General features: G+C 40.6%; 2 protein-coding genes across 4 annotated transcripts in view; both read left to right on the forward strand.

Annotated features, from left to right (window-relative positions):
* The window catches only part of golga4 (golgin A4), a 79,651-nt gene extending 77,807 nt beyond the window's left edge, over positions 1 to 1,844 (forward strand). For both annotated transcript variants that reach the window (XM_036539768.1, XM_036539769.1), the window contains one exon: positions 1,243 to 1,844. In XM_036539768.1, the coding sequence (XP_036395661.1) occupies positions 1,243 to 1,257 (15 nt within the window). In that variant the 3' untranslated portion in view covers positions 1,258 to 1,844. The remainder of the gene's footprint in view (positions 1 to 1,242) is intronic.
* Positions 1,845 to 8,480: 6,636 nt separating this feature from the next.
* Positions 8,481 to 13,825, forward strand: part of itga9 (integrin, alpha 9) — a 148,147-nt gene continuing 142,802 nt past the window's right edge. For both annotated transcript variants that reach the window (XM_036538801.1, XM_036538803.1), the window contains exons 1-2: positions 8,481 to 8,878; positions 12,612 to 12,739. In XM_036538801.1, coding sequence (XP_036394694.1) covers positions 8,685 to 8,878; positions 12,612 to 12,739 — 322 coding nt within the window. In that variant the 5' untranslated portion in view covers positions 8,481 to 8,684. The remainder of the gene's footprint in view (positions 8,879 to 12,611; positions 12,740 to 13,825) is intronic.

The raw sequence follows: 13,825 nt of genomic DNA on the forward strand, positions 1-13,825 counted from the left end.
TTGTTTGAAGCCTGTTGAAAATAACGGATTTGAAGCCAGCTGCACCTTGTGCAAGAAAAGGCTCAAATTAGGAACTTTTTGGGCATAAAGGCATTACAGTTGCATGGGAATGTGAAGGTGAATAAATTCATTTACTATGCAAGTAATTCTGGGACTCTGATTTTCCTTCATATCCTTTGTACTTTTTTGGCAGTATGGACGTGAAATAGGTCTTAAATTGCATTCATAATGGTCATAAAAAGGTCTTAAAAAGTATTAAATTTAACTTGTTGAAACCTGCAGAAACCCTGTCTCTGGGTGTGTCTCTTGCTCCTCTTCTCTGGGTGTGCATCTTGCTCCTTATCCCTTGGTGTGTGTCTCCCTCCTCTCTGATGGAGCATGATGATTTCTCGACCTTGGTGAGGTGTTTCTTGTGGCTTATTGGTGGCCTCTGATTAGCTGTAACAAGGTACCTGGTTAGACATTGCTGACTGCTGATATGTGTCTATCCAGCACATATAGTCTGTTATAACTGGTTTTGTTGTGTTCTACAGTAAATTTCAACATGTACAATAACACTTTACAGCAAGAAAAGGAACGGTTTCAGTCATGATTATGTAATCTGTAACAGGATAACAAGGGACTAGACTAAAGTATGCTGCAGTTTCATATTCCAATAACACAACTAGCACACTATTGCAAATTAGGAAATTAGCTTAAAGTAAGTTCAGTACAAACCCTAAACAGTACCACTACATAGAGCTACCTGTTTATGACATTTGTAGTCGAGTCTGACGCTGTGTGATCCTTCAAACCCAGGCTACACAGTGATGAACTGAAATGAGAAGATCAGATAGCGTGTATAGCCTGTTCTCATCATTATACTTTATATGTAATATAATTTATATGTAATGTAATGTAATGACTGTAACATTCCAGCCCTGTACAACAGCAGGAAGAAAGTAAACGTTTCACTGGGTTCACCTCAAATTCCATTCGTTATTTTGTTTCAGCATCACTAAATGTGTGTGTGTGTTTCTGAGTGTGCGTCTGACTCTGGTGAGTGTGTGTCTGACTGATGAATGTGTGTGTGACTCTGGTGTATGTGTGTGTGTGTGACTGTGATGAGTGTGTGTCTAACTCTGATGAGTGTGTGTGTGACTCTGGTGTGTGTGTGTGTCTAACTCTGATGAATGTGTGTTTGACCCTGGTGAGTGTGTGTGTATGACCCTGCTGAACTAAATGTGTCTCTTGTTGTTACAGACATGGCTACGGTGAGGTGTGTCCCAGGCAGAGACTGGGGAGGTCCAGTAACTGCTGCAGCACAAATACGGGGAAGAGGGCAACCTGTGGAGGACTTGAACTAACGTGTGTGTGTGTGTTTGCATGCTTGGCAAATGGTAAAAGGGACTCTCATAGTATTCCAGGGTGTATATGAGGTCATAGCCCAGACAGATTCATCTACTTTGGCGAAAATAATGATGCTTATTGAATTATGAATTATGAATTATCAGTTTGTAGTCAGAGCAGTTATGGTTAGGGTTTCCTTTTTATGTTTTCTGATTTTTTGTTTAGGTTTTGTGTATGAATGAATGGTTTGTGCAATAAATCAAACCTTCTTTTTGTGGTTTTTATGATTTGTTTCTTGCTCCTGTAACCTGGTTGTTTCTCACGGATGGTGTGCCGAATGGAGTCAGTGACAGTTCTGTGTGCACTTCCTCCTATGCTTTGTCGGACAGCTGGATCGTAGTACCTCATTTGTTTATCACAACTTTTGTACTTTATATTTTCTGGAGAAATACAAACTGATTAAAATTGCATATTCTATTGTAAATTGTAAATAAGCAAGTTAAATCTGTACTATAGGGCCAAAAGTGATTGTTGCTATATTAATATTTACAGATGAACTAATAAAAAGTTTATTTGCAGGAAGTGTGTTTGGAAAATGACCTCCTTCTCTTCCACCTGTGGCACTGTGTGAAGGCAGAGCTGTGTAGATGTTTCCAGATGCAGGCAATTGGCTTGCAGTGGCTTTCCCCTGTGCTCCATGAGAGCACAGGCATAAGCACTTTTTTTTTAACAAATCACCTTTATTTGACCCAGATGTTACTCAGAAATTAAGGTCTCCTTAGTGCTGCACTGCTGGGAAGAGCAAAATTGGTGTATTCAAAATCTAGTTGAAAACCCAAGGAAAGTAAATTCAGACTTTGAATTTGTACCTACATTTTAATTAATAGAAACAAGTTTAACTGTCAGTAGTTTGATCTTTTTTTAATGATCTCCAGTTTCCCACCCCTGGTCCTGCAGGCACATGGGGATTTCTTTTCTGCTAAGTGCTCAATGAATTAGGATTGAATGAAGTGTTAAATGAATATTTGTCTTAACATACACTATATGGACAAAAGTATTTGGCCACACCTGTTAATTATCGTAATTATCGTAATCGAAAGGTTGCAGGTTCGATCCCCGCTGGGACACTGCTGCTTTCTACTTTATTAGGTTTTCACATACCATCAGGGAATTTGTAATATGGTACAAAATAGGCTAGTTAAAATATACAGAGAAAAATACGCTATAATAAATACAGAATATTTCATGAATAAAAATGCAGGCTACAATAAAAATGTGTTAACCTAACTTTTTTGAAATGTTATAGCCACACAGAGCCAGTCAGGAAGATTAAGAAGGCAACAGAGAGGTTGACGATGATGAATCAGGCCTACCTGATTGTAAAGACAGTGATTGACCGGAAGAATACATTACAGATGAGGGAGACACCCCAGTACTGTTAGCATCAGATAAGAGAGAGACCACCGTGCGCCCCACAGCTTCAGCGTCAGGTGATGGAGAGCCCAGACTGCGCCCCGCAGATTCACTGTCAGGATCCGCAACCAATCAGCCAGCAAAACCTTCGGATAGCAGCAGGGAGATGGCCTTGGATCGCTTTGCACCCCAAATTAGCATGGAATCGGCTCTTGAAACTGGCATGTTTTACCCCAGTGACAGGGCGAATTTCCCTGTAGATATTACAGATGCAAATGTAAAAAAGTTTACTTTGAGGCAAGGACCATGCAGATTTGAAGGTCCGTACCCTAGACATACAAAAGGCAGGCGTTTTTCCAAAGACTATTACTACAGAGTATCAAAAAAGGTACAAAGACACCACGCAAATGGTTGTGTTACTCCCCAAAAATGGATTGTGTGTATTGTGAGCCCTATTGGCTTTTTGGTGAGAGGAAATCAGTGTGTCATAATTTGGCCTGGACAACTGGAATTAATGACTGGCAGGGACTATCCCGAAAGATCAAAGAACACGAACATGCCCGTTCATGCCCAATCACATGGCAGCTTGTGTAATTTATGATACATGGCACCAAAATCTTACCATCGATGAGCAAATTTGCTCCGAATATAAGAATGAAGTCAACCTTTGGTCAGAGGTATTGATGAGAATTGTCAACGTTACCTTGACATTTGCATCCTACAACTCCACTTTCCGTGCGGATTGTGAGAAACTAGGAGAAATAAACAACGGAAACTTTTTGTCCATTACTTGGCCGGTATGAAAATGATACTCCGTTAGAGGTGAAAATGCATGAAAGTTTCATGGGTTTCCATTCAGTCCACGATCAAAACGCATCTGGTTTGGAGAAAGAGATTGTTGGATTTTTAGAGAAGAAGGGAATATCTATGAATAAATGCCGAGGACAGGGTTACGATGAGTGGTGCATACTCTGGGTTACAAAAAGGATTTGCAGACAGAGAACCTAATATCATCTATATTCACTGTGCTTCTCACAATCTAAACCTGGTCCTGAACGATGCATGCCAAAATGTGACGAAGGTAAAAGAATACTATGACACTGTACAAAAACTGTTTTTTTCAGTGGTAGCATTAAAAGATGGCTTCTTGAGTCAGAGTTCAAAGTGACAGGGCAACCAACACTTTACGGGTTATGCCCAACGTGCTGGGGATCCAGAAATGATGCTGTGCGCTGACTCTGTTTTCGTTTCCCAGATGTAATTAAAGCACTGACGGAAATGTCTGTTATCTAAAAAGCAAGATGAGCGTGCTAGGCCAAAGGACTCAAACATAGCATGGAAAATTTTGGAATTCATAGCATGAATTTGTCCTCCAAACGGTGATACAGGGTAAAATTCTGGAAAATGTCAACACTGTTTCACAAAGTCTCCAAAAACAGAACATCGATATTTTGCAGGCAAGTGAATATCTGGGCAGTGCATCTGAGAGCCTTGCTTCATTCAGAGGGGAGTTTCACAGCCTTAAAAAAACTGCCCAAAATCTTGCCCAGTTATGGGGTATTGCTCCTTCATTTACACAGAAATGCGCTAGGTGCACCAAAAGACATTTAGATGAGTTATGTGAGGATGAAAGGCTATTGAATGCGGAGGAGCAATTCAAAGTGTCAGTATTTTACACAGCTGTAGACACTGCCATTGCATAGGTGACACGCAGGTTCCCTGGCATGCAAAAGGTGGCACAAAGGTTTGGGTTTTTACGCCCACAAGATCTTTTGTTAAAATCCGGTGATGAAATGTTTAAATCAGCAAGTGCCACAGGTGAGCAATATAAAGATGACTTATCCGCAGATTTTGTAGAACAAGTGCTCTCATTTAGACGCGCATTAGTGTCCGCCATAAAGGAAATCGAACATGGCTCAGTTCAAGATTTGGCGCACACTCTATTCATAAAGCACCACTCCATATTACCAAGTGTGCCTGATGTAGCCACGGCTATAAAACTATTTCTTACTCTACCTGTGACTGTCGCAAGCGCCGAAAGACCCTTCTCACAAGTGAAATTAATTAAAACATATCTGAGAAGCACCATGGCAAAGGAGAGACTGTCGGGGCTGGCCATCCTGAGTATTGATATTTCGACCGCCTCGAAAACATGGTTGGCATAAGTGGACAGGCTCTATCCTGGTTTAGGTCCTATCTATCAGAACGATATCAGTTTGTCTCCATTAACAATGAATCTTCTGCTCGTTCCAGAGTAAGATATGGTATACCACAAGGATCTGTGCACGGGCCTCTGCTCTTCCCGTATACATGTTGGCAATATCATCCGTAAACATGACATTGGCTTCCACTGTTATGCGAATGACACTCAGTTATACATATCAATCAAACCTGATGTCCCTCTGAATATCTCAAACATGGAGGCCTGCGTAACAGATGTAAAGAATTGGATGGCCCAATTTTTTTTCCTCCTTAACTCAGACAAAACTGAAATATTGGTTGTTGGCCAAAATTCAATCAGGAGCAAACTCACTCACTTTACACTAGACCTTGATGGTGTCTCCCTCTCCACGAGCACAGCTATCAAAGACCTTGACGTCATCCTGAGCTCTCTTTTGAAACTCACATAACTAACACCTCTAGGACAGCCTTCTTCCACTTGAGAAATATAGCCAAAGTCAGGAAAATTGTATCAATTAATGATGCTGAAAAGTTAATCCATGCCTTTGTAACATCCAGATTAGACTACTGTAATGCCCTCTTGTCAGGATGTGCAAGTGTCTGACTAAAACTCCTCCAGCTGGTACAAAATGCAGCTGCTCGAATCTTAACTAGAACTGAATGTTTTGAGCACATTATCCCAATTCTAGCTTCTCTCCATTGGTTACCCATTAAATACCGGATTGATTTTACAATACTCTTACTCGCATTTAAGGCTTTAAATGGGCTTGCCCCTCCCTATTTTAAGGACCTTCTTCATCCATACCTTCCACAAAGAACCCTTCGTTCCCAAAATGCTGGGCTTCTCATCATTCGAAGAGTGGGCAAAACTACTATAGGCGGTAGAGCCTTTTACTATCGAGCCCCTCTCCTGTGGAACAGTTTACCTACCGAGGTTCGGGGAGCAGACTCTCTCTCCACCTTTAAGTCTAGGCTAAAAACATATCTATACAGTAAATCCTTTAGCTGAGGGACATGGCCTGGTGCTGGCGTGGATCATAGAGTCTCTGGTGGACTAAGTGGTCATTGCTGTCATGACATGGACTCTGTGCCATGAACTGGTGTTGACTGCCTTAGTTGTCTAAGCATCACACCCCGATCTCCAGTTCTGCTACTTCGCTGCCCTACCTATCAAGCCAACAGCGTGCCAAGAACTGGACATTGTCTAGGATACATTTTATAATTACTGTTATATACTACTGTCTATCAAAACTCAAATGTCTTAAAGTATATTGTACAATTTCAAGTATTCTACGTAATTCTGTCTGCCCAGTGCCAGCCAAAAGCAGATGGGCTCCCCCTCTGAGCCGGGTTCTGCTCAAGGTTTCTTCCTGTAAATTAGGGAGTTTTTCCTTGCCACTGTTGCCTTAGGCTTGCTCTCAGGGGGTCTCAGGCCTGGGAAAAATGTAAAGCTGCTTTGTGACAACTTGTAACAACTTAAAATTGAATTGAATTGAATTACTGAAAATAAACGTGCTCGTAGTCTGGACCTAAAGAGGGTGGTATGGGATTTTGCTGATCGATATGCCAAAAGATGTGCGCATGTATACTTGGCTGCAAGCCTATAAGAAAACAGATAGGCTACTGTAGTCCTATTGCTAAGATGAACGAACTTGTATTCAATACACGATCTTTGTTGCTCTGTTTGAGAAACTGATTTAATATAAAAATAATTTGACCTTAAAGGAAAAGCTTGTTCTATCTTCACAGTACAGTTGTGTAACAATCTGAGTTGAGTGGGCAGGTGTGCTTTTTACAATAACTTTGATAATGAAATCCTGCACTCTGCGACAATGAATAATGAAGAGGTGTCAAATACGGAGTGCCCTGGACAGCTCCCGCAATCACGTCTGTCGCAGGATCAGCACCTTGACAGCGGCTGTGACACTTTGTAAAAAGCTCCAACAGTTTAACATGTAATCAAAACAATTAACTCCATAATGTGTCCAGTATTATAAAGTGGTCTGTTAAATTTTGTTGTGCGTTTGAAATAAGTATCCTCACTATGAAAGATGTTGAAATTCACCTGCTCTGTGCTGCAGGAAAGGGGTCCACTCAGGGTTAGCTGCGGGGGGGGCTCACGTGTTTGCGTTACGGCGCTGACGAGAGCTGAACACAATATACTTCACACCATGAAGAACACTCACTAGAGAGAACTGATAACAGTATACCTCATATCATGAAGAACACTGAGAGAACTGATTACTCATGTTTTCATTGCATTCAGCTCAGTACCCAATTGCAGTGCATTTGATCAGAACTATAGCAAGCGAGAAAAACAAAGCAAAAGACAGCTTTAGAGTCATTTCCTCCACCACAACACAAATGTCTTAATGAGCTATTAATGAGCTAATACTTTTTCAGACAGTTGCAAATTAAAAGTTAAATTCAACAAGGGCTGTAAAGATAATTCCCTCATTTCTTTCTCTGTATGTGACGCCAGAAGTCACTGTTGCTTTAGTGGCATTTTTGTCACTAACCTGTTTAACCTGTTGAAAGAAATTGGACTCTTATTGTGTATGAAACAGTGGAGAATCTTTTTTAGCATAAATTACAAAGGGTAAGATAGTTCAGTAGCATTGTATTTAGCTAATAATATACTAATTTGTTTTGAGGGATTTAGATTAAGGAGTTTAGGTTCACACACAGAACACTGTATCTGATCTAAATCTTAGAAAACAGTGATAACTTGTGCTCTGTATATTGTAAAGAGCAAAAGCAGCTTTAAAGAAAATGCTCAAAGTGCATGTTATGATATTTACAATCACAACCTGTTGAACTGACTATCTGTGCATACGGAAAAACTGCAGCATGAAACGTGCACTTTAGTCCTTGCTGATGACCACCCAAAGCACCCGAAACTTGAAGCACAGGTGATAAATAAATTACTGAAAATATTTTCCTCAATGTTTCAGAATTTCCAGCCTTATTTACTCTAAATTCCTGTACACAGTTTAAAGGCACTACCTGGATCACTGCCCTGTCTCATATTACAACAAACATTCCCACCCTACTGTTTAATATTACTGAAATTACTAATGATGACAAGTTCTGTTTTTTTGGCAGGCACTAACCAACAACCCTTGCAACTCGTAGGTTGCCAATACATATCTGAATCACATATTTGACTCTCTACCTATCCAAAACCTACTGCAAACATGTAATCACGACTAGCCAACATCAGTTTGACTTTAGTAACATTACACATACGACGTAAGGGTAATAAATCATCAACATAGCCCTTATTTACGGGGTCATCCACTGTACTCGACTATAATTTGATCAGTCTCTGTCTTGGCTGACGGCTACACTGAAATACATAAATTTGCCCCTTGACATCCCAAAGAAGACCGTGACCACAGGAACTGAAGCTGTTGTTGTCAGTTCAACAGTGTGGTCAGTTGCGGTAGGTGGCAGCAAAGCTCGCTCTCCTCTCCTGCATGTTCTTACTGTGTGAAATGTGATGCTCTTCTGCAAAAACACACGCCTTACTATAGCATACATACTGCCAAGAGCAACTGCGTGTCACTAGTTTCAGTTACGAAGGCAGAAGAGAGAGAGACTGGACCGTTATTCTCGACTGTCTGGCAGCCGACCTTTGTTGTTTTAAAACCAGGTTCGTCAGGAAACTTTATAGTAAAACGTTCTGAAGTATCCGCAACTACTTGAATATTTTAACACCGATATATTTGTTTTCCCCCAAAATATATCTCTCTTCGTCAATGATGTGCCAAAGAAAGATTGAAATCCTGTCCCATCACAGAAGATGCATTTTGGATGTATGTTTTGTATTTTTATCCGTTTCGATGGTTTGTTCTTATAACATCGATTTAGACCATCCCGTGGTTTTCCGTGGGCTAAATGGGACATTCTTTGGATATTCCGTCCTCGAACACTTTCACGATAATACACGTTGGTAAGTTCGCCAATTACTGCATACTTTTAAAAAGCCACGAAGTAAATATGAACTGAATTTACCAAAAAGTTTGGGAGTTAGCACAGGGAGGAAAGATTTTGCTTCTAAACTGTCTGTTCCCTTTCTGCAACCTTTTTCCATTTTAAATACAGCAGCTGTTTGGGACCAAACATAAAGTTTTGAAGTGAGACAGACCATTTCCGTGAAATTATGTTCGATAACAACTGATGTGACACCGTATTAAAAGAACTTATTTTAAAAAGCCTCGCAGGTAATTGAAGAACATTGCGCGTACCTCGAGTCAGCGATGAGGTGACTTTTGAGCGTTTCCATAATCCTTATAACTTTAGAACATCTGACGTCGGCTGAGGTTAACACCTATCTTCACTATTTGTTGTGAGTGGTTTCATCCACTTTTTAGTAGCCGTGTGTAGGCTACTTTTGGATTAAATTAATGTCAGCCATGCATCGAATATACGTATATAAATTGAAATATATCCAACAACGGTTATAAATATATCAATCAAATGTATGTTACTTCAACATGAGTTTCATCAGAAGTTATTTAATAACACGTTTATATATAAAATACTATAATACAGGATACTCCCACCTTTTTACATGTTAGTCAGGGTCTAACGTGTAAAAACAAAGAAAGAAAGACGTATGGCCTGATGTGCTTTAAATTCAAACTATTTGCCTTAACTGTCTCATAGTAGATATCTTCCATTCAACTTGTTGAGTGAATTCTGGAAGGCGAGGCACCCAAAATGACGTTAACTTATTAGTACTTATTACGCATAAGGGGGAAATATTTAACCAAGGGTTTTAAACGTTCTTGGTTGAATGTGGCCTGATGTGAATTAATTTCAAGGTATTCACCCGAAATTTTGAACATATGCCATTCACTTGAACAAACTTAAAATAATGAGAGCATTCTATTACGCATAATAGGAAAACTGACTAAAGTGACTTAAAAATATCCAGTGAAATGTTTCACACCAATAGATGCATATTGCAACAGTTATTGCATGCAACAACATGCAAAAATATTGCATGTATTCTTGTCTGGGACACAAGAAAGTATGGCTGTTTGTTCTTCATTATACGTACTACGGAAACCTGGAAGGGTTGCTTCACTATAAATGTTATATTCATTATGTTCATCCTACCTATTTGTCTATGCATTAAAAATCTTAATATAATGTAGCAAAAAAAAAAAAAAGAAATCCGTTTTCAACATGGGGTTTCTTCAAACGGTTTCTGTTTTAGTTTTACATACGAAGAAAGTGGGATTTTAAAAACAGATCATCCTATTTTTACTGGGGAAAGCTAATACCTTTCATGAATCTGGTAACTACCATTCGTAAACCTGGGATCGTCTGCATCACACGTAATTGATGTAAAACACCAAGAGAAGAAGCCATTCTCATAATAACTTAAGGCTTCACACTTTAAAGAAGCTTTGGGCCGATGATCTTCATTGAGATTATTCGAAAATTATCTGGAAATGATCTTTTTACTCCTTGCTTCCCTCTTCTATGAACTAATGAACGTTAGCTTGCTAACTACACCCTATTCGATTGGATACTTACTCGGAATTAGAGTTAGAACATAAAACATGGTAAACACAACTACCCCTAATGCTTCAGCCCCCGACCACAGCAAGACAGCTAATAACGGACGGCAACCACATGACAAACGATGGTGCGATTTTAAACCTGGCGAGTCTGGAAATTAACAATTAGCAACAGGGGTGCTGTCTGTGCTCACCCCTACCCATTCCTGCCCTTCGAACAGTGTCACACAGTCTCCTGTTAGCAGTGCAGTTCAAACAAACTTCCTTGCCACATTGTACAGTATGAAGAAATCACTTACACTTAAAATACATTTTACATAGCCGCTCCAGACATGGTTAGCGTGACTGGAGCGCCACCAACGGCTCTGTAGCAGCAGAAAAAAAGGAAGCATCGTTCAGCAATCAACCTGCTGAACATTGACCCTCAAATACAGTAAAGCATACTGTAGCCGTGCAAAGACTCATGGGAGTCTTGCATCCCCACCTGGGAAGCATGCTCTGTTTTATCTGTTCCATACAGGTGATGTGTTGGATAAGACACAATATTCACACCTTTTCAAAAGTTAGCACTTTTCAACGAACAAATTATCGCGTTTGCCAGAGGTGAAATCAAGATTCAAATAGACCCTCCCAGAGGAGTATAATTTATAGTAACAATGTATAAAAACGACAGTAGTATTTAAAAGTCCTTCAGTTTCTCTGCTCAGTGAAAAATTTCCAATGGTGCGGTATCGGTATAATGCACAGTACTTTCTTGTGAAAAACAGACACAATGAACTAGTGTGTAACTACAATAAAGTGCAGAGCTATTGTTTGTAACAGTGTAATCCCTTCAGAAACAAGCACCTCAGGCAGCAGCTCGCATTAAAACACTTTGTTGAATGAAGCCTTATACATGTCCAGAGTCACTTAAATGACATTTTACTGAATGTTTCCATTTTACACCAAAATAAACCAAAAGACTGAGAATTGACCTTAAGTGCCATAACCAATTTATGTTTGCTAATTTCATAACTTTTTACTGTACAAGGACTGCATTAGCAGTGTGTGTCATTATGATTTATCATGACCTTTTGTCCTTCTTTTCCTTGCTGGAGCTGAATGGCTTCTCAACACTCTCTCCCCCCATCCTTGAAAAGCTTTTTGGCAGAATGGGACCTTGTGTGTTTGAGCTTGCTAGCACCACACTTGTGTTTGGAAACCAAGTTTTAACGTGCTGCAATTAGCACCCTTGACTCCTTGCAGTTATGGTTTCTCAACACTGAACTGGTGTGTGGAGTTCTCTGACAGTGTGCCTAAGAGAGTGGAAACACACGTTTGCATGCTTGGTGTCTCACTTTGCATCCAGTGATGATTTAAAGCCTTCAGCAAGATAGGCCCTGTTTGTCTGGATCATGTGGCAGCTGTTCCATTACTGTGGAGGACACTGTCACCTCAAACCCCTGACTCAGCTCTGGTCTCAGTTTCAGCTATTGTTTTCTCCATCCACTGGATGTGTGCTTCTTAGTTTCAGTTACTCATGGTGAAGACTGCATAGTGTGGAATAGACCTTTAATATATGGTACTACGCCAAGGCAGAGAAAAGAGGAATTCTGTTTCACTGAAGTTAGAATTGTTTTTGGTCCCTACTCTGTAACGATGCCAATGGAGATACCAAATCAAGACTTGAAAATAAAAAGAAATGGAAAAAGGAAAAGCTAAGAAAATAGATACATTAGTAGGTGACAGGTTCTTCCAGTTCGTGAAGAAAAGGAATGGTCTCTTATACAGAAGCGGAAAGCAGACACCATGCTCTGCAGCTGGACAGTGTTGACTGTGCTCATGATTCTCTGACCTGTGTTCGACGCTGAGAGAGCAGCATAGTCTAGGAAAGAGCATAAGTTTTTTTTTTTCGGTGTGAAAGTGTTCTCATAGCCTGCTGTGTTATTCAGCCCTGTCTTTCATCACTTCAGTGGAAAGAGCGCCTTTCTCTCTGGGAGGTACTATTATGGTTGGAAGCTGGGGGTGTTCACAGTATCTCACAGTCAAAGCCTCTCTTCCCCTCTCTCTGGGAGGTAGTATTATGGCTGGAAATTGTGATTCATGGTTGAACATAAATCTCCTAGTTACACTTTTGCACTAACACACTGTCTCTCTCCTCCCTTTCCCTTTCAGGGTGCTGGTAGGAGCCCCTAAAGCAAACTCTTCTTTCAGCAGCTCAGTGCACACCCCTGGAGCGGTCTACAAGTGCCGTGTGCACAGCAATCCCAACCGGCGCTGTACGGAGATGGACCTTGGACGAGGTCAGTGGGCAGAGGCCACCTGAGAACCTCACAAACTGCATTACATTCACACCTGGGCAGACACACCTCATACTGCAGAAGAAATTGTTTCAGCATATTTATGGAGACACTAAACAAAGCTATTCTCCCCCTGTGTCAGAGGAAACCTCCACTTGGCTTATTGAAAAACCATAAAATCAGTTTTTCTCATCCCAAAGTAAATCACAATGCCAACAAAGGGTATTTCAGTGAGGTTGAAATACAAAAATCAACACTCTAAAGGCACAGATAACTGGAGGGGCATAGGCTCAGGCTCACACAGCTGGAGTTTGTTCCAAGGGCGGTACTGGAACTATGGCTGTCTGACATCATGTTTCAGTCAGTCCTGTTTTCAGAGGGCAAAAAGAGGGTTGTAGTCTTTGAAGGTCATGGACATGGACATATGGAAAATGGAATGAGTCTCATGGAGCCTTACTGTTACATGCTGGTAGGTAGAGATGCATGGCTGGGTTTTTAGCAGATCCAGGAGGGATGTAATTTGAGTTCCAGATGCATATTCAGCCTGTTCTGGTACTGAACTGATTGAACTCTGTATAGTATCTGGGAAAAAGTCTTAAATGACACCTGGCACAGTTATGCGTTTCCTTTTTGGAGAGACAAAAGGAACGATGTGTCCTGTTAATGGGATAGGGTCATAGTAATACAAGTCCACCACTGAAGGATTGTAAAGGGGCAACATCATTATCATAGTACTGATTGACTGTCTCCACCATTGTCTCTGCTTCCAGTGTTAAAGTTTACAGGGAAGGAAGGGAAGACATTTTGAGGGATGCGCAGAGGGGACTCTCAGAGGGGAATGCATGCATTGGCTGTAATTTTGTAGGACTCTCAGAAGGGAATGCAAGCATTGGCTGTAATATTGCAGGCTGTTTACTAGGGATGCACTGATCCGATACTGATATCGGATATTGGTCCGTTGCTGACTCAAATAGCTGGATCGGGTATCGGTGACAATGGGGCCGATGTATTCAATTCAATTCTATGTTATTCTATGTTTATGTCTATGTGCACTAGTTTTCATCGTCGTCGTGATATGAACATGCGCGA

The sequence above is a fragment of the Megalops cyprinoides genome, chromosome 10 (genome assembly GCF_013368585.1).
Source record: "Megalops cyprinoides isolate fMegCyp1 chromosome 10, fMegCyp1.pri, whole genome shotgun sequence".
In the NCBI taxonomy this organism is placed as follows: domain Eukaryota; kingdom Metazoa; phylum Chordata; class Actinopteri; order Elopiformes; family Megalopidae; genus Megalops; species Megalops cyprinoides.